At 43.1% G+C, this 26,227-nt stretch overlaps 1 protein-coding gene across 2 annotated transcripts; it reads right to left on the bottom strand.

The window, feature by feature from the left end:
* Nucleotides 1-37: 37 nt before the first annotated feature.
* rph3aa (rabphilin 3A homolog (mouse), a) lies at nt 38-26,227 on the bottom strand. 2 transcript variants are annotated; one of them, XM_027281966.1, is made up of 17 exons: nt 26,038-26,227; nt 8,572-8,700; nt 8,345-8,474; nt 7,343-7,426; nt 6,631-6,793; nt 5,022-5,192; nt 4,719-4,913; nt 4,453-4,532; nt 3,534-3,608; nt 3,186-3,295; nt 2,971-3,097; nt 2,568-2,621; nt 1,795-1,946; nt 1,573-1,654; nt 1,394-1,490; nt 962-1,117; nt 38-310 (listed from the first exon to the last, which is right to left on the bottom strand). In XM_027281966.1, exons 2-16 carry the CDS (start codon nt 8,685-8,687, stop codon nt 984-986), a joined length of 1,770 nt encoding a protein of 589 aa, XP_027137767.1. In that variant the 5' UTR covers nt 8,688-8,700; nt 26,038-26,227; the 3' UTR covers nt 38-310; nt 962-983. The 2 variants fall into 2 exon arrangements, with proteins under 2 accessions (XP_027137767.1, XP_019134212.1); XM_019278667.2 differs by having other exon boundaries at nt 38-1,117; nt 26,038-26,226.

Raw genomic sequence — 26,227 nt, 5'->3', positions numbered from 1 at the left:
GTCACAAACACATATCAAGCAGGAAGGAAGTGTCATGATGTCTTTATTTATTAGCCACGTGTATTCTACAACATGAGTCCAGACATGCATCGACATGAATACAGAGAGCAAAAATGTTGATCCGATAACCTGACATTCAAATTTAGCGATCAAATATATCTCTGGGTGAATATTACATGAATCTTCTGGGAGTTTAGCTCGCATTGCATAACCAAATCTGCTCTCCATGCATTTCTTTCAAGCATTTTAGGCCTTTCCTCCATGCACAGGTGAAGGTGATGCAGTGATGATGAAGAGACTGTCGTGTTATCTGTATCAAAAAGGCAAAAAAAAAAGTCACATCAACAGCAAAAGAGCGAGTCAGCAACCGAACATCTTTAAGTGTCCCATTTAATATTTAACATATGCATGATGCACGGTAATTATTACACCAACACTAGTGAAGTTAATGTTTTGGTGATGCAAGCACTCGAGCAACGTGGTCACACGGATCAGCCGATACATGATCTCATATGACAGGAGCACAGATGAACATGGGAGGGAAAGAGGTCATGGACATAAAACCTGGGAATATCCCCTGTGTTGGGTCCGAGCATGGAGGCACACGTCTTTTACAACATACTGATGATGATAACGAGGGTTTTATCTGCTCCATAAAATGTGATAATCACCCAACTTCAGTCATTACCGCCTGTCAGATACGGTTTGTTTATTATATGGTACAGTTTATGATATGGCAAAATGAGAGTGGTATGATTTTGTTTAGGGATCACTCCTTTTTACAAAGATCCCTCCCCCAAGGTCAACATCCATGTTGGTCACTTGAAAACTGTTGGAAGTGTAGCTCGCACATTGCACTTTGGGACAAACTACGTTAAAAGCAAGAGGATAATACGTGTCTACCGGTGCTCACTGGAAGACAACATTCTACAGGGAGAACGACAGAGAAAGAAAAAAATACATAGATAGAGAGGACGACGAGTTCAATCCTCAAACTGGGCGGTGTTGTCGTTTAGCAGAACGTGCCAACGCTCGATCTTCTTGTCTTTGTTCTTGAGGCATTCGTACCAGTGCTTCAGACACTCTCCTTTAGCCTGGATGCCCAGCTGACATCCTCCTGGAGGCAGGCAGAAAGAAAAGAAGACATTAATATGTAAACAAAACTATGAGTCATTTTACGGGACCATAACTTACAAAATAAACATCATGTTGTGTGGAACAAGACTGAAACTAGAGACTGAGACCATGAAGCATGAGGAAACTTTCAAGATGGTTCCATGTTGGCTTCACTAGCTTCACTAATTACACCATCAGTGGTTCATCCTCTGGGGACCATGGAGGGACCCTGTAGAGCCACACTGCTAGCCGTGCTAAAAATATCCACACTACTTACCAATGAAATCGTTGGACTTTCCCATGTCGTAGTCCCAGACCGAGATGTCGAGGGTTTTCTTGGCTAACTCGCCGTGCTTTATTTCATAACCGAACTCCTGAAACACAGTGAAATGAGTTTATTATGAAATCTGAAAGAAAGATCTGAATAAAAAAGAAACAGTTTAGCAAGAAACTAACCTCGTTGAACTCTGGATTGAGGGTCTTCTTTTTTATCTGTGTCTTGTTTTTAGCCTTCTTCCCCATATCGGGCTTCAGACATCTACGGCACCAAAGATATTATAATTAAAGACAGCGGCAGTCTGGACGGCAGGATGAAAATACAGAATTTGAAATGAATAGTTCAATATAGTCCAGTCTTTGTGCTAAGCTAAGGAGGATTCAGCTTAACGGAGCACGTACACTTTGACGAACGGGTCCGAGTATCCATTGGAGTCCATGGCAGCCAGGTGAGCGCATCGGACCACGCCCACGATCAGACGACTCTGCTGGCTGCTGTACATCAGCGACACCAGGATGCGACCCCTCTCCTCTGAATCCTCACCTTCATTCGGCTGCACACGTAACAGATATCACAGAGTGAGAGTACTTCATGCTCCTTCACCCTGTGCACATATCTGGAGGGATTATATAGCCATTATCATAATATCTGCTAATGGAGGATAATGTATGTGCCTAAGTACAAAATTATGCACATGTATATCGTTACGCAAGAGGGTTAACGTTAAGACCAAAACCAACAATGCATCAGTCTGCCTCTACATCCAAAGCTGAAGAACTTTTTAAAAATAGGTCATGAAGTTTGTAAATAATAATCTCCCCAAACAGCTGGGCAGTGTACAAACAGGAGTAAACGAAGCGTATTTGTTCTGGACTATTTTCAGCGGTGGATTAATACACATTGAAGTTTTTCTGGCATTGAGTGTGGAATTAACTCAAAATAAATAAAATAAAGTAAATAAAATAAATAAGTTCTTGTGTTTGTGATGTAGGAACATTTCAATGTGAGGTAACATGAAGCCAGAGAGTTCCTGATAGAGGAAACAGTGAATATTTTAAGACATTTAATGTGGATCGATCATGTCCGGGTTGATACCCGACCTGCCTGTATCTATAGCACAGAGGAAGAAGATGTCTCAGGCTTTGAATGCACAGTATGAGTGTGAGCGCCTTACGTCATCCTCATAGAGAGCCATGCCTCGGGCCGGTCCTCCTACAGCCTTCTTCACCTGTGGAGAGAGTAAACCAGCATCATCATTATCACCAGTAGCTCTATTATCATTACTTTAAGTGCACTAAAAAGCCAAATTGTACAATTGGAGATGCCAAGTATCTCGGGGTCTGATGGCTTTTTCAGTACTGTGGATGTTGAACCGGACTGTTGTTGGGGAAATCGAAGCTGAGCTGGAAGGTGAAGCTCTCGATCCGAGTCCACCTACCTTCGCCATGAGCTTTGGATAGTGACTGGAAGAATGAGATCGTGGATACAAGATGCTGAAAATGTGCAAACTCATGGTCGCACCAAGCCACGAAGGTTTTCGAGTCGCATGATTCCAGGTAGTATCGTTCAGGACTTACCGGGATCACTCGCTCTAAACAAACGCTGAAGTTCTTCTTCTGGTCAAACTTCAGTTTCTTCAGGGCGACTCGTGTCTCTCCTATGAATTCATTGTGTCCAAACTTGTCCTCGTCACTCACCGACAGCCTGAAGACGGACGACACAACATCCTCATCAGACTATTTAACTTTTTAATCTACCTGGTAGGTCACCAAAATAAATTGTTGGCTCTTACCGGAGAGTCTTGCGCGACATTTCGTCATCGGTGATCCCGTGGTAGACCAGAGTCTCATTCCAGACCGGGTTCAGAGTGTTTTTGAGGGTCTTGGTACGAAGCTTGTTGGACTGAGGAACAGGACAAGACAAACATAAGAAGAGGAACCTGGTGCTCATCAAAACTTTAAACTGTTTCAGCTTCGAGCAGGTAGATGACATTAATGACAAGTCATAAGTCATGCACCGACAGCGTGGGCTCATATATTTGATGCCATGAGCATGAGTTGATGGGTTCTTGCTTCATCATGTCATTTACACCCTGACACCTTCACAAGCCGTGAGCTGAGTTTGACGAACGTGATCGCACCTTACTGGCTCCAGGTAAGAGGTGCAGCTTCACATACGGGTCAGCGAGTCCGTTTGAGTCCATCGGCTTCAGACCCTGAGACACATAAAACACAGGCGACGGTCAGAATCAGCATGAGATGAAGTTTTTATGTATTTGCACTTTAAATGATGTCATAAATATTCTGCATGTTTTATTGATTCGCAAATGTTTCCACAAATCTAATTTAGACTTATTGAATAAGCCTCGTCTCGTCTTTTCTTTTCTTGTCTCGACTTGTCTGGTTTGTCTTGTCTCTTCTCAACTCATTCTGTCTTGGTCCTTGTGTTGTCTTGTCCTATACTGTCTTGTCTTTTCTTGTATTGTCCTCATCTTATTTTTCATGCTGTCTTCTCTCATCTTCTCTTGTCTTGTCTATTCTTGCGTTGTCCTATTTTTTTTTTGTTTGTTTTTGTCTTTTCCTGTCCTGTATCACCAGGTTTTGTCCCATCTTACATTATCTTGTCTTGTTGTGTCTCGTCATGTCTTGTTTTCTCTTGTCTTTTCCTTTTCTATCTCATCTCATTTTGTCCTGCTTTACCTTGTCTTGTCCTATATTATCTTGTCACGTCTTGTCTTGTTTTGTCTTGTCTTGTTTTGTCTTGTCTTGTCTTGTCTTGTTTTGTCTGGTCTCGTTTCATCTTGTCTTGTCTTGTTTTGTCTTGTTTTGTCTTTTCTTGTTTTGTCTTGTCTTGTTTCGTCTTGTCTTGTTTTGTCTTGTCTTATTTTGTCTTGTCTTGTTTTGTCTTGTCTTGTTTCGTCTTGTCTTGTTTTGTCATGTCTTGTTTCATGATGTCTTGTTTCGTTTTGTCTTTTCATGTCCTGCCTCATCTCATTCGGTCCCACCTATCTTGTCTTATTTTGTCTTGTCTCGTCTTATCTTGTCTCGTCTTGTTTTCACCTTTGCTTTAACGATGCAGCAGTGCAGGGCGTGGCTCTCCTGTGCGTAAAGCAGACTGAACTCCAGAGATCCCAGAGTGGCTGCGAGAATAAAAACACAGGAGGAGAAAAAATGGAGTCTGAACTTTGACATGACTCCTGTTGGACAAACCAATTTCCCTCTAAAACAGATAAACATTGATCTGTTACTCCCAGAATTCATTGCACATCTTGGACTGGTACAGACACGTTCATGTTCTATGAGCAGAGGTCTGATCTGAGTCTTACTGGCGTCATCTGAGTCGTAGTCGATGTCCTCGTCCTCCGTTCGATCTGGTGGAGGTCGTGGAGGAGCAGGGTTGTTGACCGGTGGGTTAACAGGTGGGATCATCTTAGTCGTGGGAATGTGTGAGACGACAGCTTGTCTTTTTACCTCCACAGCTGGAGGTGAGTCTTCTTTGGTTTCCACATCTGCAGCCGGAGCTGGAGACACGATATAAAAACCACCAATTAACTCCCGTCTGAAGCATCTTTTTATATCTCGACCCCCGTGGCGTTCATTATTCTTCGAAGGAGCGCCGTGACTTTTACCTGAGGTGGGGGCGGCCTGCTGCGCGTTTGCCCGCGGCGGTTTGGAGGCCAACACATGTCGCTCAGTCTTCATTACAGCTGCTGGAGAGGACTGACCCTCATTACAGCTGTCAGCTGTTGTTCCTGCTGTCGGCTCCCATTGTTCTGATCCACGGGAAGGCTGCTGTGACTCTGAGGAGACCACATAAGAACATCACCGCTGCTGCTCACTTCTTCTAGACAAGCTACAATAAAAACATTTCTATCTATCTATCTATCTATCTATCTATCTATCTATCTATCTATCTATCTATCTATCTATCTATCTATCTATCTATCTATCTATCTATCTCCCAGGATCCATCCAGTCTTCCCGATACCGGTCAACCTCCATCCACCAACGACCCTGTTTTCTCCTCATCCCTTCTTCTTTCCTACAGCACATCATCTCAGTGCATCCTTTCCCATCACTTGCAATAAACCCTGAAGTCTTAAAACTTAAATCTTTATTGGCGTGGTCCTTGTTAGTGAAGCTGTTTTGTGGGACCTCAGACACACGTCAGAGTATTTTTGCATGTCATGAAACAAAGGGTCGAACCAAAGGTGTGTGCAAACAGTTTCAGGGGAGGCTCGGTGACAAAATATTACATAAGTTATCAAAAAGAGAAGCGGTGTCTCTGGCAAACTATGGTACGAGTACTATTGGTCTCCCTCTAGTGGTACGTGAAGGAATATCTGAAATATATTTATATTTCAGCCTTGTGTTGTGTAGACACATATCGCACGCATACATCTATGATCAGCTATCAGCTAATATGTAAGAGCAATAAATGGTTCTAAAAACTCTAAAGAACAATTTCTCTACCAAGTTAGTTCAGGTTCTTGGAGAGCCTCGTGTTTTCTGATCAGATGATACAGTCCTGATACCATTATCATCCAGGGATCGTGTGAAAGCATCTTTAACTTTCAGTCAAAGAAAAGTGCAAAGTAAAGTAGAAAAGTCGAACTTTCTGTGGTGTTTTAATTAAAGGTCATTTTGTTTGCATTGAATAGGATTTGTGTGTGGAAGTGTGAAGTAATAAGGCAGGTTTAAATCCACAGCAGAGAGAGACAAAGGCACAGATGATTTTCTCCATATCACTGACTGACAGGACGGATGCTGGCACTATTTCTTATGACAAACAAACAAACAAACAAAAAAACAGCACATGATTTTCAAATTTTCAAAATAAAGGCCAAAAGTGACACCAGCGTTTACAGCGGCCAGCTCGGTATCAGGAGCGAACAGATGCTGGCACTCCGCTCTGTAATAACTTTAGACATTTGTGTCCTGTGGCGAGTTGTCACTGATTGTGTTGTAATGAAGCATGAATGCCATCATTCACCATTTGGATTCTGTCTGCAGCTCAATACTACTACTACTACTATTACTACTATTTCTACTATTACTACTACTGCTACTACACTTTAACTCAAGCCTGAGTACTATCGTATAGCTATTCATGTGCATGTCAGTGGAATATGATCATAATTTCATATTAATATTGATCTGTATTACAGGAATTCATGTCAGATATCAAATTTTCATGTTCGGCACAAGTTTGAAACCTAATCTCTATGAATGAAATACCATTTTGCTGAGGATGTGTCGTCGGTTCCTGCGATCCATCGTGGCCTCCTGGAGTCAGCCTGTTCTCGGTGCTGGACAGTCGAGGTCCGGACAGAGCGAGGGGAGGAGGCAGACCCTGCTGTCCTCGCCCTTTGAAGAACCAAGCACCTGAACGCTTCTGTACCTGCAGGACGGACAGAGACAGATGTGTCGCTCAGGAGCTTGTGAAGAAGAAGCTGAGAAGTTGAATGCATGATGTGATGAGGCACGGTGAGGAAGAAGTCTAACTTGTAGACTTGTAGAAAAGAAACTTTCATCATTCATGTTTTTCATGGAACAGACACATGACGACTTCATATCTGCAGCGTTGCAGAGTGTGACTGACAGGAGGGAGCATTTATTTAAAGAGTCTGAGCTCCCCGAGGCAGAGACCTCAACAAACACAGCGCCAGCATCAAAACATCATTGTATAAAAGCTTTTTTATAATAATCCAAATACTATTTTCTTAAATAAATCATTACCTAACGCTCAGTTTGGATATTAGAGGAGTATCAATGGAAGGTAATTTTCCGGGTCGCTGGACAGTGAAATGCAATTCTGTGTGAGACTAAAAGCTCGGAAACCGTTATATCATGAGAAAAGCTGCTCCGGTGGCTGAAGAGTGACATAATTGCATCATTCGGCTCCATGATTTTATCGAACACACTGTGCTCTTCATCCTCATCCCCTCACCTCTTTGTGTTCGTTGCAGATTCTGCACAGCCACACAGGACTCGACCTGCTGTTGCTCCAAATCCCACATTTGCTGCACATGTGCTGCAAAAGAGGCAAACGCATCCATAAGACACGCACAGAAGCAGGATCCTCCGATGGCAGGTGCACGGAGCGCATATATTTCTCACAGTTCAGATAGCATTAACCTCTCCACTTAGTTAGTGAGAGCATCGAGAAGCAGAATGTGATGCATAAGACCAGGAAACACAGAGTGGATGTCAGAACAAGTTAGCGTACGGCCCGCTGGCTGCTCAGCACCATACACTGTGAAAATATAAAGTTATGACAAATAACTTGTTTACAGTAGATTTCTGTTTTTTTGTTTGTTGTTTTTTTTAAATATCGTAAATTTATTTTACAGACATTATCTACCAAACTGTTATTTTAAGTATTATCCTATTAATGAAACTGTATATTTTGTATTACATTTGTATAAGAAAATTACATGCATTTTCTGCTTTTTTAAATGACATACAAATGTATGTAAAATGACAGTAATTATCTGTAATGTGTTTTCTTTGTAAAGGTACATATTCATGTACATCTAATAACATTTACCTTAAACTTACATTCAAACATTGTAACCTAATTTATAGAAAATAACGTATTACAGTCATTTTTGTTTGTTTTTTTAAATTGTGTACAAATTTCTCATAGATATTATCTGTAAGTTATTTAAGTTTCATGCCCTTTATGACAAATTAAAGGTGTTTCATCGTAATAATTCAGTAAATACAGAAGATTTCAGTACATTTATAGTTTGTGATGTTTGTTAATTATGATATCTTACTTTGTTTTACAGTCTTTGTCTGGTAGCTGCTGGCTGTTCTTTTACAGTGTAAAAACCTCTCAGGAGCTCCATAACACGACAGTAAACATGCTCTATGCATCCTCTGGGAACAAGCATAGTGCTTATTTTTGTTCCTTACTGAAGCAGAAAGAATACAGACGTCCACCTACCTTCTTGCACTCCACACAGAGGACAGCTGTGACCCCCTGTGGTCCAAACGACGCCCCACACAACAAACAGTGCGACTGGCCATCACCACACGCCGTCTTCTTGATATTATCCAGGCGACTGGAAAGACGCCTGAGAACACATGCAAATAAATGTGACCACAGGAAGCTTGGCACAGGTTTAACACCAAAGACCATCCGAGCCAGTGAGGAACAGTTTCCCATCTTACTCAATCCTCTCCTGCTCCATGGTCTCCATCATGGCAGCACGAGCCAGCACACTGTTGATGATCTCCTTCTCCTCATCCGTGAGCTCCTCCGCTGGGAGGCCGCCAGGCATGTTCATCGTCCACCTAATCCTGAACACAAAAATAGATTCACACAGGTGAACGCATGAATGTCATTTAAAGTAAAAGTGCAGCTCAGACAAAAGGCCAGAAACTCAAAATCACTAAGGAGATCTGGACACTAAGATCTAACGACAGGAGCACAGCTGGAAACATTTTGGGCTTAAAGCAACAATGAAACTGCAAAAAGCGTCTCACACAAAGGCAAACAAGTAGTGAGCCATAACTGAACCTGAACAATATGAAAATATTATGTTCAGAGTTCTGAATAAAAGATATTTAATGTGTAAAATATTTAAATTTAAAGCTCGCTCATGCAATGCAAGAGAATATTTTGGAAAGCAGGATATGAAAGTGAACAGTGGGACGACATAAAGCTTGTTCACTTTATGAATGACCTTAGTTTCCATTGTTTGTTAATTTCATCGTTTATCATGTTCTGACATAACGAGTTCTGGGACAGTGTGACTCCTGTGACCTCTGGCTCTTTCACAATAAGGGCGCAGAACATGTATGAAGTGCAGGTCCATTTTCATCATGGTTTGCATTATTTGCTCCCACGTGACTCCTCTGACATGCGTGTATGAAAACATACAGAACGGTCTCCGTTATGCAGATTTCTTCATGTTAAACAGGATCTCACGATGAATTTAACCTTAACGCGATGCACGCTGGGAAGTATTTGTTAGTAAACTAATGAGGTTTCAAAATAACGTAACGAACGATTTATCAGACATTCAGCCAACTCATCATTTCATTTCAAGACTGAAGTCACGATTCTAAGTTCTGTAAATAATAACAAGTCAATCTAAAGTTGGAAGTTCTAAAGTTATCTTAATCATACTTGATAACAGGAATGTTGGTTTAATGTAACATTGTGAGTCGTGGTCTGGTTTTCCTGCAGTCCCCGTTTAGAACAGAATGTTTTATTTGTTTCATGATGAATCACAAATTAAGATTTGAATTTCTCAGGATTTTATTTCAAAGTAAAAACTTTTTTATTTCACCTTTACTGTGTCGACATAAACACTGTGATTTGTCTTTAAGGTTTAAAATTTACTTGTGGCAAACTGACAGAAGAGAGGCCAAATTTCTTGCCAGTGCAAATCAAATGCAATCAGTTTGTGGACTGAGGAGTTGTTTTTCTTCCCCTCTGTTTAATAATCTCGTGGCTTCCCATGATATTTCTTGCAAAATGAGCAGAAGCATGCACGAGCAGAGACTGTCAAATGTTTCTGGCACCAGAAAAACGATCCGTAGCTTCAGTTTGCAGCAAAATAAAGCTCAGCATATTCCACCAAATGTACTGAACCTCTTTATTTGCCTCTTTAACAAGAGTACAAAGTCAGTTAATAACAGACATCATTAAACCGTTTAAAGAGTAACACCAAGCTAAAAAGCAATGCTATACTTCTTGGAACAGACCACACCCACCAATGATGTCACTCTGTACTGACACTCCCTCGAGTACACTCTTACATCACTGTGGACGAAATTACACCGAGACGATCAGCAAAGAAACAGATTTTTCAGTTGCTGTTAAGTTGCTCTTAAAGCAAAGCACCACATGCTCACAATAATGCAGCTAAAATTAGAACATCATCAACATCAGTTCAGGAATTTGTTTAAGCCTTTAAATTAAAAAGCACCGAATAATCAAAGTTCTCCCGTCGTCCTGTTTAGATTTAATTCAAAGGAAACTGTTTCAAACAATACAGCAAACACTCATCACAATAACTTCCCCATTTACAGTTCTGCTGCGTGCAGCTGGCTCTTCAAGGTATTTTTGATGTATTTAGAGATACTATAAAGAAGTCTGTGTACCTGAAATAGAGAGACTGATCAAGGAAACTATATTATGCATGCATATTTATGAGGCTACAGATGGAAGTTTTAAGGATTTAATCTGTCCATGCATGTCAGACACATGCACAGTTCATGAAAGACCTCGTTCCTCTTTGTAACCCAGTTTTATGTAGATGTGACCAACTGTTCTCTTGTGTTGGATGTCTAATTATCGTTGTATTTAATCAGTTTTAGACACGGTATCAGCACAAGGTGGTAAGATGGTCGACGATGTCATATAATTTCTAGATACAGACATTCATGTTGCTCACAAATCCACGAACTACAGAGAGTAAGACTCGCAACATAAAACTGTACAAGCAGTTCTGTGCATCATTCTGCTTAATGAGGCAGAGATTTCATTGTCCGTTCACTGTGCCACGGCTTTTAAAAGGTCTGAGAGGATCTAATTTGATCAGTCCTGATTTATTACTACTCCAACACACCAACTGCTGTACCAGCGTCTCTGCCCGTTAAATTCCCAAACATCTGCCGGTCACGTCCAAGTGCACAAACACCGTGTACAACTTGTGCATCTGCTTTAAAAAAAAAGGGTGTTAATTGCGGCTGACTGTGTAGCTGTAATGTGTTACCGAAGTCTGGTCTGCAATGTGCGTGCCTGAAGACATTTTCACTGCGGAGAAGCGTACTCATTATCTTTTGACAAGAACATTGTTAAGAGGAAAGCATGACCTCAACTTCTCGCCTCAGGTCCAACCAGGCTCCTGAAACAGATGAGACCCTCCTGACTGACTGATCCTGCAGACTGTTCGCTGACAAAGAGAGAAAATGGTGCATATTATTAAATATATGCACAAAGCTCTCTCCATAATAGGCAAATTTTATTCACGGTGTGAGAAAACCTCAAATAAATATTTAAGGGTTTTGAAGGTGGCAAATCCTGACATTATCATTGGGATCAGTCACCTAGCCAATCATTTCACTCTTAACCTGCCTGTAGTCTGAATAGTGCAGGTACTGGCAGCTATGTGACTGTGTCCGAGCATTAAATATCACAAGATGAGGCAAAAGCTGCTGAGTACGAATATTTGAATGCCTCACTTACTTAAACTGCTCAGCGCCCTTCGTCTTTCTCATCCTGTCCTTTTCATCCCTGTTCTGTTCCAGTCCCCCATGCATGCAAATGTCAGAGGTTGCTATCATTGCGGGCAATGTGACAACCTGACAGATTGACGCCTGTGACTGTGTGTGTGTGTGTGTGTGGGCATGTATTACTTACACTGTGGGGACTCATGTGAGTCCCCATAACGTAAATCATCAAATTTTAGGGTGCAGACTTGGTTTAAGGTCAGATTCAGGTTAAGGTAAGTCTACGGGAAACAAATGTAAATCTTCTCTGAAATGAAGAAAACAAGACTAAGTGTGTGTGGACATGTATTACCGGCGTTGTGGGGACCTTGATGTGTTTACACATTCAAATTGTGGGGACTCGTTTTCCTTATGGGGACATAATGTAAATTATTAAACTTCAGGGTGAAGATTTGGATTAAGGTCAGCCTAACTCTCCAGGAAAATGATGTGAATCAATGTAATGTTCTGGCAACAGAGGCTCAGACTGACAGAGGAAGGAGGGGTCAGGACATGAGGACAGCCTATGAGTCACTACTCAACTCAAACACATTCACGCACACGCTGTCATTATGCATCAGATCACTGCCGCTACAGCTTAGACCAAATGATCAGCTGCCACAGAAACATAGAGATAGTTATATTTAAAAAAATACTATAAATGCAAGACTTTTACTTCCAGCTTCTACGTCTGTGGTGACGAAGTTTCCTTTAGTTAGTGTCCAATGGTTAAAGTGCAGCGATTCGCCTAATTAACAAGTTAGGTCATCATTGTGGTTTTACAGGGGTACAGCTGATTCCCCCTGTTTCCACTATTTGTGCTAAGCTATCGAATAAAGTGAAGTCGGAGTATAAAGCAGCAGAAAATAAAAAAATTCATGTGAACTACCTTAAAGTTGTGCTGAAGTTCAGCACTTAAGCAAACGCACACACGCCGCTGCATGAACAGGATCTTCTAAGCTATAAAACAAATTGACAATTGAAGGTCAGCACTTGTACTCGCTATATAATTTATATCACATTAGCCATGAGTTATAGACGGGTTCAGTTGTTTCTCTGCCTCATAGTCACATGCACACACACACACACACATGCAGCATGAATTGACTATTGATTGAAACAGTCTCTGCCTTACAGTAGATCGATGTCCCGTGCAGCTCTGCAGCAGGACACGACACTCCTCTCTGATTCTCAATGTCATCCACGGAGGAGGACAGAAGCTGCTTACACATGACAGCATATCAATACTAGTCCTCCTTTCACCCGGCGACCCCTCTGCAGGTCTCATGTGCGGCGCTCGTGTGTTTAAGTACTTGATGTCACTTCAACAGCTCCTCATCACTGAGGCGAAGGCATTATGGACCACCAGCATTACAAACACTCTCCATTGATTCTTTTTAAGTATCCTGGGTTTTTTTTTTTTTTTGTGGGCGACAATAAAAAGGATCATGGTGAGATTACATGATGATTGGAGGCATCGACTCCACTAATCCAGGCTTTTTTATTGAGCCAAGAGAGCCGAGACTGAGAGAATGCGATCGAAGTCATGCAGCCGAGATGACTTTCCTCTGCTGGTGTCAGTCCACGTCAAGGAGGAGGCGTGAGGAGGTCACAACATACGTTATTCGTTTGTACTGAAAGCGTTAAGTAGAAGCTGGTTAGGCACCTACAGATGATGGCACCCTATCGGAACGCTGATATTCTGCAAGACCACAAATTAACTTCAGTGATGTCCGCCAGGCTGCTCCGCCTCAACTCTTACAGTTTCCCGATGGACAGTGAAGTGAACTGTAGCTGCTGTTAGCTGATGTTTGCTCCATTTGTCCGGACCGGGAGCTCAGAGCACCGGGGGAGTGTTAGTGTTTGTTCCACAGGAGTTTTGGACCCCCGGGAAGAAGAAGAGGTTTTTAGACGCTGACAGAGAGCAGAGCCAGTATCGTGCCAGATCGAGTAATTGGAAACATTACTTCTGTAGGACTATGAGCAGTCTGAGTCAGGCGTAGAGACTGTGCGTATCTGTGTTTTCCTGTGATTAGTCTGTAAAACAAACAGCCAGCAGCGGTCAGCTGCAGTTTCCCTGATAAAAACCTGTTGCTGCTCCTCTCGGGGGTGTCACTCGTCCTCTGTTTATAAATGCCACGACACATTAACAAATAATGATTGGCTGTGTGTCTATAAATGCACGGGGCTCATCTGGTATCCACACTGGGTGTCCGCAGGGCGGGCTGCTGCTGGACCAATGTGTTGACTTTAAAACTCTACTTGTGTTATTGTTGCACTATGTTTTAGTATTCTACTACTACTACTCACTTAAATTCATTATTATCAGTAACTGTTGTGCCCACTGTTAGGTCCGGTTCTCACTGATGACTGTTTCTGCCAGTTGGGGGAAATAATCGACCAATCAGAGCTCTGTTAAGAATGAGGACATGTCATCTTCCTACATAACAACATGCATGGATGAGATTGACACAGCTGTAAAAGTTGCTGCAGAAATGTTGACCCCTAAATCATTAATTTATTTGATCCAAATAAAAACATTAACTGCTGCTACCAACTGAAAATGACATCTGCGTTTTAGTCACTTGCTACTGATTGGTTAGGGCAAAACTAGTCAGGCTCACAGGAAGTAGACTGTGGGTACACGCCTGCTATCTTCCGACACCCTTTTTGCAAAGGTCCATCCACAACCGCAATCGCTGCATCCTGAGCTCAGCGACACCCAAAATGATTGTGATCTTTTAAAGAAATACAAACAAGTCAATGATTAGTAATAACTCAATGCTACAACAAAATATGGAGATCTGGTCTGACTATGCAACGTCTCCAGCTCTCACCTATGGTCATGAAGTAGTGACCGATAGAATGAGATTGCGGATACAAGCGGTTGAAATGAGCTTTTGTTTCCATTGGGTGGCTGGGCTCAGAGATCAGGTGGGGAGCTTGGAGTAAAGCCACCGCTCCTTCACGTCAAAAGGAGGTTGGTGGTTCGAGCATTTGATTAGGGTGGCTCCTGAGCGTCTTCCTTTGGAGGCACGCCTATGGAGGAGGAGGAGGAATGTCTTCTGCCACTGCGACCTGACACCCAACAAGAAAATCCTAAAATACTGCACTGCATTTTTGTTGACCCTGAGCCTTTATAACTGTGGTACTGCTGTATTTCAAACGGACATGAGCAGAATCTACTGTCCTAACTATGTTCATGGTGTGGGGGGGGTGGTGTGGTTTCTTCCAAGCATCACTTGAGAAGGCCAAACCAAGGACACATGTCAGCACATGAGGCCTGACTTGATTTACACCTGGTTTATAGCGGCAGTGGACTGAGGGGCGGAACGACCTCCAGGGAGAAGGGGTACTTACATGAACGTGTGTGTGTGCGTATGCATGTGTGTGTCCATCTCAGATTATAGGTTTATGACCTATAATTTCAGATGGACACACACACACACATTGTTGTTGTGAGGTTAGCCTGGTGTTAACCACTCCACGATGATGAGAGCGATTTTCATCGACGCTCTCAGATGTTTTCTTACACATCAAACAAAGATTCGTGACCTGATCGCCACCATCAAAAATCAATACGTCTGATCTGAGATGAGTAATCTGAGCTTTAATATTTGAGCATGCATGTGCAGAATGTGGATGAGGTGTTGTTATTAGTCACACGAGCAGCAGCATGAAATATCTCGACATGTATTGAATGGATTGTCATGGGATTTTGTTTCGTGGTTCCCAGAGGATGCTAAATGGACTGTACTTATAAAACAGTTTACAGGACATATCTCATTCACCCATTCATACACTGATGGCATTGGCTGCCAACTGCTCATCAGTTTGAAGAGCTAACCATTCATACACATATGACACAGCCGGGAGCAATTCAGGGTTCAGTATCTTGCCCAAGGAGACTGGAGGGGATCGAACCGCCGATCTTTGGATTAGTGGACGCCACAGCCGACCCTACTTACTTTGATAATCCTCTGACTTTTCATGTTGGCCACCAGCAGAAATGTTTCATCAAATACTGGATGGAATGACGTTTTCTAGGTGTATACATATGTTCAGCTGTACTCGAGTATTTGTTCTGATTACATTACTTACTAACAGCAGCAGCTAATATCACTGACTAGTCCAGCAGCAGTCAGCCCAGCTCGGCGTCTGTCTTTCAGCCTTTTATTTCACCAAGCTCTCACCAACCACTAAAAGTCAGTCCCACATTTACTCTTGTCCGGCGGCTTCTTGCTCGCTCACTCTCTCCTTTTCTCTTCTTAGCTTCCTCCGTCAGCGTCCTCTTCACTCTCTTCTCCTCTGCCATTACGTCCATAGAAGCTGCTGAGCCCGGATACACTGCCCACTTGCCCAGCTCCTGTTCTGGCACGACACCGGCTCCACTCCCCGTTAGCATTCTCTCAAACCTCTACTTCTTCTTCTTCCCGGTGGTCCAAAACTCCTGTGGTACAAACACTGACACTCCCCCGGTGCCCTGAGGTCACAGTCCGAGCAGCGCCTTTGTTTGACTTCTGAAGGGAGTCGTGACAGAAAAAATCGGAGAGCTCCTGGAGTCGGATAAGTCTAAATCTTTAATATTTGTTCTTTCAGGTTCTGTCTCTTTGTTTTTTTGTTCGTCCTGTCTGTTCCTCGGCTGATGGCGAGGGCAGTAAAGTAGGTCTCCTTTAATTAAGACCTTCACCAACCTGCTATTAACATTAATATAAATTCACATGCAAGAAAATGTGCACACACACACACACACACACACACACACACACACACAGAGAGAGTCGACCTGTCACACACGCTCAGTGGCCCAGAGAAAAACACTGCAAATTGACGTGAAGTAAAAGGAAACCAAGACATAGCTCCATGAGACTATGTGGGCTGACTAAGAGCTGCAGGGCCACACACACACACACACACACACACACACACACACACACACAAGTTATTTATGTCCACACACAAGCAAACACACACTGTGTGTGTATAAGTGCTGCAGGAAGAAAAACTGACAGATTGCGTCATCTTCCTGTTTCCTGTGACGCCAACAGGCGTCTCTGCTTCCCCTCAATAAACACACCGTGTACGTTCAATTCAATCATTTATCTCACATCTCTAGAGTAATAATCACAGAGGGAAATGCATAAAGCTCTTTTATATGTCGAATTCATCTCAGGTTCTAGTTTATTACAATTCATTTTCATGGTTTTGGGCATTAATTTATTCAGTAATCACGAGATTTAACGGTGCAATCGCTAGAAGAAAGATGAGACGACATTAAACAAGTCCACGCTTCAGCCAGATTGTCCAAACAAAATTGAAATATGGCACGTACAAAATGTAAATAATCCCTCGTAGAACCAAAAAACATTATATTTGACATATCGTGACAGTTTTCTGCCCTCAGTTATGGAGCCAGAGAAGACGTCGCTGCATTAGTGGCCGCCTGTTGCAGAACGTTCTGTGTTTTGGTCGTTTATCTTCTGTTCTGTTGCATTTCTTTTTTCTATATTTGAACAGCTCTCATAACTCTCTTTGATGCCGGGATGTATAATATTATGTGGCTCCAACACATTTTTCTGCTTTTCTAACCATCTTTACCATCATGACCTGTCGAGGGCGCTCTCCAACCCTGCACGGCACTGAGTCTTTCTCCGTTTTAGTCTTTCGTCCGTATGAAGCTGCTGTTTGTCTTCTCAAACTTCAGATGAATCTCCGGACACCATCTTTTTGGAAAACAAGGACAAACCTGCACAGATTAGAGCCTGTTCAGTTGTAGTTGTCGTCATTAACCTGTGTTCAGTGATTTGAGCATGCAGCTCGACAGAAACTATTTTTTTTTTGTTTTTCAGTCGTCAGAAAACAGGAATAGACGTTTATATCGGAGCAGGAGGACAGGACAGAAACTAACCAGACTGTCCAAACCTCACCACATGTGGGCTGCAGCTCGCTATCCGCTGTATCAGCACCGCCGCTGGACGTTTGTTTAACAAACCAAACCGCAAGAAAAACACAGACATGACCAGAGCAAGCACATGACACCGCCTCTGTGTTTGACAGGCCGGGCTGTTGAGCTGCCTCTCCGTTTAAACCACTGACAGGATGTAATTAGCGGACAGCGTTTCCTGGTGTCTGAAGTGAAGCCGATGCAATTTGTTTTAAACCTGCGATTCTTTCTAATGGCCAGCAGGGGGCAGCTCCACCGGCTGCAGAAAGGAATATGATCGTATTGAGTCTTACGGAGAAATGAGCCGACTATTTGTCCTGCAACATGTAAAATACCCATAGCAATGATATTAAAACAAGCCCATCACAGTTACAACCAATCAGGCAGATCGTAAATTAATGTGAGGTGACCGGTTTGGAGGTCAGAATCTGTCTTGATGCTGGTGGGTTGATCGTCGTGCTTCATTTTGTGCTCCAGGTACAATCCAAGTCACACAGCAGCAACTATTTCACTGATTCTGGTGAAACTGGATCATATTTTATGGAGGAAATGTTTTCTGGTTTTCCCTCTGATGTCCTGATCAACTCTCTGTGATTTACAGAGTTTATGATGGACAGTGAAGTAAACTGCTGACAGCTGTAGCTGCTCGTAGCTGCTCGTCGTCAGTTCGTCAGCTTGGTGGTGAGCTCAGAGCGACGGGTACCCGTCGCTCTGAGCTCACCGCCAAGCTGACGAACTGAGTGTTTGTACAACAGGCGTTATGGACTACCAGGAAGAAGAAGAGGAGGTAACCAGGCTCAGCAGCCTCTATGGACATAATGGCAGAGGAGAAGAGAGTGAAGAGGACGCTGACGGAGGAAGCTAAGAAGAGAAAAGGAGAGAGTGAGCGAGCAAGAAGCCGCCGGACGAGAGTAAATGTGGGACTGACTTTTAGTGGTTGGTGAGAGCTTGGTGAAATAAAAGGCTGAAAGACAGACGCCGAGTTAGTTTTTGATCATAAGTAATGTAATCAGAACAAATACTCGAGTACAGCTGAACATATTTACCACAGTGGGATTACACTCTGACACTGGACGTGATAAATCGCAAAAGAAATGACAGATTTCTACGTAACGTTGCTTCAAAAGTGCAGAGCGGGTGTTGGATCAGTCGTTGAACTTCAAATGAGGTTACTCATCTCGGAAAACCAGGTTCATCAACAGCAACATCCCGGTTATTTACGGTACACAGAACATTTCCCCAAGGAGTCCAAACACTCCCATCTGAATGTGACTGGAACATTTCAGCACTCCTACGAACACACACACACACACACACACACACACACACACACACACACACACACACACACACACACACCCTCATCTATTCAACACACTCATCCAACCCACGACCAAACTCCCCCACTGCTTTCCTCACACTGTCCACACAGCTGTCACTTCTCTCGTCAATCCACCATCCATCCATCCGTCCATCCATCCATCCATTCATCCATCCATCCATCCATCCACCATCCATCCATCCATCCATCCATCCATTCAACCACTCTGCTATCTCACCTCCTCCACTGAGGCTTTGCAGACGGAGTGAGGAAGCAGCTTACGGAGCTTAGTTCTGCAAAGACGCATCACCACCTACTTCATCCCCTGTCTGATGACTCTCTGGGGGGATATTTAACCCTTGCATGAACATACACACACATACATGATGACTCCCGCGTAAAGCCGAGCGTAGATATAAGAATAATCTGATCTCCGATCCCGTCGTGGGTGGCTCAAAGCTTCGACGTCAGAGAGTTTTCTAGTCTGTGTAGTGGAGGAGGTGACAGGACAACAAAACGTATGAGAGTGAAACGCCTCATACATGAGTGTGTTATTTATATCCTCTTCACGATCAAATGTTGATTACCTAACTTTCTATTCCCATCTACAGACGCCGTGGGTTTCTAAACACTGTGTCATGACTGAGCAAGCAACATAATCCAAGGAAAGGCCTAAATGCAGATGCAACAGGAGGCAGCGCTTGTGCAGCGTCCAGAAACGCAAAGATCCGAAAGCACACGGACGAAAGCGCTGACATAGAGAAAACTGACGATGAAACCAAGGAGCTGATCAAACACACAGGTGAAGGCAGACTAACGAGACACGGATGAAACTAATCAGGATGGAACAGGTGATCAAAACTCAACAAAGACCCAGATCGTGACACACTAGGAAGGAGAGGTTGAGGCGAGGGGTTGCAGTCAGCAGCTACACAGCTGGATGTACTGCAGTTGGTGACTGGGACTCAGGGTTCAGGTGTAACATCTCGTCCTGCTCCCGAAGGTTACGTTTTATATATTTCATATTATTTATTATTCATTCATTTTGTTTTGCTCACCTCTGCTCTCATAGGTTTTGTTCTTGGCTAATTTCCCGACGCTTCACCCTGTTTTTATTTGTTTGCCTTTCTCTGAATTGATCTCTCGTTTACCAAACCTGTTCTCTCTCTCTGTCTGTGTCTCTCTTTCAGGTTTATGCCTAGTCAGGCACGGTATTGGTTGAAGATGCAGTCACATCTCCCTCCTCTGTGGCTCTTCCTGAGGTTTCTTCCACCTTTTTTCCCTGTTAAAGGTTTTTTGTGGGCAAGTTTTTCCTCACGGACAGAGGGTGTCACTCCCTGTACAGATTGTAAAGCCTCAGAGGGAAATGTACTTTGTGACTTTGGGCTGTACAAATAAAATCTGATTTGATTTGATTTAAAGACTGTTTGCATTCAAGGTCCTGATGTCTCTGAGCTCGAGTCCATTTGCCTAAATGCTCCAGCTGTTACATAAGGCCTCGACCGTGAACTTAAATCCAGCCGGTGATGTGATCCTCCATCTCTGCTGAATTTCTTTAAACCAAAAGTAGACAGATAGTTCTAAGCAGATGAATAAATATGACGGCGGTTATAATTAGCAGCTTGTGGTCATTTGCATGTGTAGTGGGGGATGATGGGAGCGCTCTGCATGGAAAGTTTAATACGAGAGCAAACATCCATATGGCGAGCGATGAGTGGAAATCACAGATTCTGTGTGTGAATACACCAGAGGCAACAATGAAGCCACTAAACTGAGCACAAACAAAATGCAGACCTCAGGCTACTGTCTGTGTCTGTTTGTGTGTGACGGGGCCGAGGCGGAGGACGGGGGGACGGGAGGGACAGGGGGACGGGTTCAAAATGCCTGACTTTGAGATGAGGAGGTCAGCGAGGGAGAAAAGACAGCGGTCAATAATTGAGGAGAAATGAGGAAGCACGTCCTGTGAGAGGAGTCATCAGGTATGAAGCTGACAGAGTGTCAGACATCGTTCAGTCTTCACTCAGTGTCACTGACGCTGACTGATACTTCGCGCACTAATAAACAATAGAAAGTCTCTGAGGAAGAGGTCGCTCCACCACACATCTCCTGAACTCTACTCTCAAGTGAGGTCGGCCTGGTTACATTGAACGCCTGCCCAGCTCCTGTTCTGGCACAGACACCTGTCAGCATCCGCCCCTGTCACCTTCTTCTTCTTCTTCTCGGTTGTCTTAACTCCTGTTGTACACACTAAAACTCCCCCGGGCTCTGAGCTCACCGTCCGGTCAGCCGGCTAACAAAACTGAGCTAACACAGCTAACAGCAGCTAACAAACTGGAGCTAACATAGTAACAGCGGCTAACAAACTGAGCTAACATAGCTAACAGCAGCTAACTAAAGCTGAGCTAACAGCAGCTATCAACTGAGCTAACATAAGCTAACAGCAGCTCACACTAACTGCAGCCTAATGAGCTACAGCAGACTAACAACAAACTTGAGCTAACATGAGCTAACAGCAGCTAACAAACTTGAGCTAACAGCAGCTAACAAACTGAGCTAACATGAGCTAACAGCAGCTAACAGACTGAGCTAACAGCAGCTAACAAACTGAGCTAACATGAGCTAACGGCAGCTAGCAAACTGAGCTAACATTAGCTAACAGCAGCTAACATGAGCTAACATGAGCTAACAGCAGCTAACAGACTGAGCTAACATGATCTAACAGCAGCTACAGTTTACTTCACTGTCCATCATAAACTCTGTAAATCACAGAGAGTTGAGGCGGAGCAGCCGGAGGACATCAGAGGGAAAACCAGAAAACATTTCCTCCATAAAATATGATCCAGTTTCACCAGAATCAGTGAAATAGTTGCTGCTGTGTGACTTAGTGCCGTAAAGCGTTACGTACTTCTCCCGACCCGGAGCCCAAAGTTACATAGAGTGAGAACAGACGTACGAATGACAGAGACACCGTTCAGCTGATCACAGGTCAGTGTGGGTCAACATGAATTAAAATCTGTGAGTTTATGAGAGAAAAGTTCCACAATGTCGCTTTAAATGAAACGCTCGTGTAACATACAGCTTTCAATGGCAGGAAAACAGTCTTTGCTTTTAAGATATGATCTTTTTCATGTATTTGTTTGGGGGACTACCAGCAGGGAAATCAGCTGAGAAAGATAAACCAGATACTTAAAAATAAAATAATGCAAAGTCGACTTTAGGCAAACATCAAAATAATCTCACCACAAGCTCCATTTAGTGGCAGCTTGGCAGCTTTTGATCATATCACACGATCAAAAGCCCGGGGCGTTTTTAAACTCGACTCAAAGAGCTCAGAAGAACAAATCCAGGACGGCGAAGACAAACTCCGTCTGCTGAGGAAGATCATGTGATATAACAGAAAGCTCCAGAACAATGAACCTGTGCTGAGACCTTTTCATCAGCGACTGTTTTCAAGGTCCAGAACGAACTTTCATGCTCATCTAAACGTCTGGTTGTCTATGAACGGTTCAGTGTGCATGAGCTGTGTGAAGCTGCAGACTGCACCCAACTGATTACCCCTCGCCTCACCCTCCTGTTCCAAGAATGAAGGATAAACTACAGTAGCCACACAACCCGCTCCCGTCTGTAGATATAAAAGATGAATTTTAAGGTAACAAACCATATTTTCAGGTTAATGTACGCAAATATAAACAGTTATGCTTATTATATTCCATCTTCCTTAAATATTTCACACTGGACCTTTGCAGCTGCACTGATTTTCCTTTTTCACCACTAGTGACTGACTTTGTTAAATGGCTACAAATGGGGAACCTATGGAGGCCATGTAAGGACATTTTCCTGCAAATATGGGACCCAAATGATGCTTGTTAGGTACAGAGACCACATCAGCAATAACTATAATTTATACTGTCACTGACAAAAACATTTACGGCTGCCCACCATGAGCCCGGTGAGGTTTCTGCCTCTTTAAAGGAAGGTTTTCCTCGCCACTGTCGCCAAGTTGCTTGCTCATGGTGTGATTTGTTGAGTCTAGACCAGCTCTGATTGAAAAAGGAAGTAACAACAGCAGTGTAATTTCAAAATAAGAGTCTGTGAACCTAACAGGAAGAATTCACAACTCTGGCGGCGGTGTGTGTCAGACATATTTGCCCTGAGGCGTCGATGACAGAATATGTGGGTCACACGGGAGCGATCCACACATAGCGTAGCACATAAAACTGCCATAAAGGTTTTCTGTTTACAGCTGTGTTCCTCTGACACACACACACACACACACACACACACACACACACACACACTCGCATCATCCATCCTGGCTGTGAACAATTCGAGTGTGCCGGTGATATACAGCCAATCAAACACTTGAAGCCACAGTGGATCCAAGCAACACATCTGTTGTTCCCGCTGTGCCCGGAGAAATCCCAACTGCTGAAAACAATCATGCCTCAGCTGCAGGTCTGAGGAGGAGGAAACTCAATTACTGCAGATCTCTGCCATCCAAATTACTAAACACCCCGATGAATGAGCTAACGTAGGAGAGCAGAGTCTTTACTGGAAGTAATGGGAAATTCATGAATTTCAATTGACTGCTGATATGGATTAGATCAGAACTTGACCCCAACCCCCGACAGTGTTTTATGACCAAGGAGGCGATTTCACCTTCTGAATGGGACAATAAACCTGCTGTGTTTTATCACCTTAAATAATAGCCACTTCGTTACATTTAAAGGTGCAGCCTGACAGATTTAGGAAGGTCTGTTTACAGAATATTGCAGAAATATAAGACAATGTTCCTAATTAATAGTTACATAATAATAAGTGGTGAAACTGGATCATATTTTATGGAGGAAATGTTTTCTGGTTTTCCCTCTGATGTCCTCCGGCTGCTCCGCCTCAACTCTCTGTGATTTACGGAGTTTATGATGGACAGTGAAGTACACTGTAGCTGCTGTTAGCTCATGTTAGCTCAGTTTGTTAGCCAGGGCTGCCCAGCCTGTGAGCTCAAAGCAGGGAGTGTTAGTGTTTGTACCGCAGGCCGTTTCAGGCCAAGTGAAGCCAGTGTTGTGCCAGAACCGGAGCCAGGGGTGAGTGAGCTCAGCAGCCTCTATGGACATAATGGCAGAGGAGAAGTGAGCGAAGAGGAGCCACTCACGGTCCAATATGCAACTTTAAAACAAGTTAACTGATTTCTTTTGTAGGTACAGACAAAGCTCCGACTGTTTCCTGATGGTCAGTGAAGTAAACTGCTGACAGCTGACTGCTGCTGTTAGCTGCTGTTAGCTCAGTCTGTTAGCCTGGGGCTGCCCGGCCTGTGAGCTCAGAAGAAGAAGAAGAGGATTTCAGGGGCAGAGGCTGACAGGTGTCGTGCCAGAACAGGAGCTGGGCAAGAAGGCAATGTAACCGGGCTCAGCAGCTTCTATGGACATAATGGCAGAGGAGAAGAGAGTGAAGAGGACGCTGACGGAGGAACAAGAGTAAATGTGGGACTGACTTTTAGTGGTTGGTGAGAGCTTGGTGAAATAAAAGGCTGAAAGACAGACGCCGAGCTGGGCTGACTGCTGCTGGACTAGTCAGTGATATCAGCTGCTGTTAGTAAGTAATGTAATCAGAACAAATACTCGAGTACATCTGAACATATTTACCACAGTGGGATTACACTCTGAAACATGGGGGCGCTAAATTGCCAGAAAGAAATGTGTTTATGGGGTAAATATCTGCTGATCTGTGACAGGTTTCTGGGCTGTCTTAAGAATATTTATGGTTTTGTCATTTGTCATGGGTGACACTTTCCTTTAACAGACTGGCTGTTTTGCCACTGAAAGCAGTACTCAAGACAATTAAGTATTGAATGCTAACATCTCCAAAAAAAAAAAAAAAGCGCCGACACGAGAAAAAAAAACCCAGAGAGAGGAAATATTTCCCCTGAGTTCAGCAGCGAGGAGGCCGAGCTCAAGCACATTAGCCACATCAGTCAGCACCTGAGCGCTCAGCAGCCTGAATAATCCACCACCGCCCACCTCACACACACTGCTGTCAATACAGCCGACCGGGGGTCGAGGGAGGGGGCACTCAGGCGAGATCATGGGGAGCATGGGAAAGGAAGAGGGGGCTCGATAAAGATGATAGACCAAATAAAACAGTGAGTGTTATAGTACTAAAAAATCAATTTCACATGCTTTTCTCCTCAGCTCTGAACTCACTGCATGTTAGAGAGTGAGCTGCCTCTCTGGAGCTGAGCAGTCACTTCAAAAATATCAATTTTATTTAAAAATATTTGCTCTCTGATGACATACATGAAGCTACATCCAGGAGACTGTTAACTTAGCTTAGCATAATGACTGGAAACAGATGGAAACAGCTAGCCTGGGGGGGCTAACATGTTGCCTTTGTTCAATCTGTACAAAACTTGTAAAAACATTAAGGTAGAAATATTTCTTGCAAAACGTCAAATTTGTTTTTACACAAATGAGATAAAATGTGTTGATTGGTCTTTTTTTTATGGTAAACATGGAGCTAGGACCAGAAGGCGAATAGCTTTATAACGGATAAAGAATAAATGAATTTAGTAGCATTTTCTAATTCTGAGCACATAAATACACAAAAATAATAATAAGAAGACAAAAACTGCATCAATGGACAGAGGCAATATATGATTTCAATGTGGTACCTGACATATTTTGTCACTAAATGTCATGGATGGAAATTAAAGAAATATAAATATAATAAATTAAAATACAAAAAAAGATTTTTCTCTTCTCAAGGTTCAACTATGTTTCTCAGGTAAACTGATAATGTGCATTATGTTATGTAACTTAAATAACATCAGCTGTGACATAAACATTAAATGAAAACAATAAAAATTGATTTTTACATTTGAATATTTCATAGTTTTTTATTATCTACAGGAGGAAACGAGGTCTTTGCAGGGGAAATATTATAAATGTTGCTTTAAATTGAGCTTATTCTATTCGTTGATAATCATTAGATAAACATTATCACATTACTGTAACTAAACAGCTGATTAATTCACATTTACAGGCTTCATATACCAACCAAAAAAAGTTCAAGCTAAGAGCCACAAAAGGACGTTTTCATTATATATAAAGAAGATTTTAGCTTTAATGTCTCTGACGTGAATGTCGTGTCTTACCTGAGGCTTTCGGACAGATGTGGTGTTGTTCTTTTTTTTTTCTTGCTTCAGTGTGACACAAAGTGTAACGGCAGCAGCTCCGTCTCAGCATCCAGCATCCTCTCCGGTACTCTCCTCCTCACTGCCAGCCTCCTCGACACACACAACGTAGTAAAAGCCTCGCTCCGCCTCCCTCCGTCCCTCCATCCCT

This window comes from Larimichthys crocea, chromosome IX (assembly GCF_000972845.2).
Source record: "Larimichthys crocea isolate SSNF chromosome IX, L_crocea_2.0, whole genome shotgun sequence".
Classification (NCBI taxonomy): Eukaryota; Metazoa; Chordata; class Actinopteri; family Sciaenidae; genus Larimichthys; species Larimichthys crocea.
The sequence above is the reverse complement of the archived record's forward strand: the minus strand, read 5'-3'. Positions and strand labels throughout refer to the sequence as shown.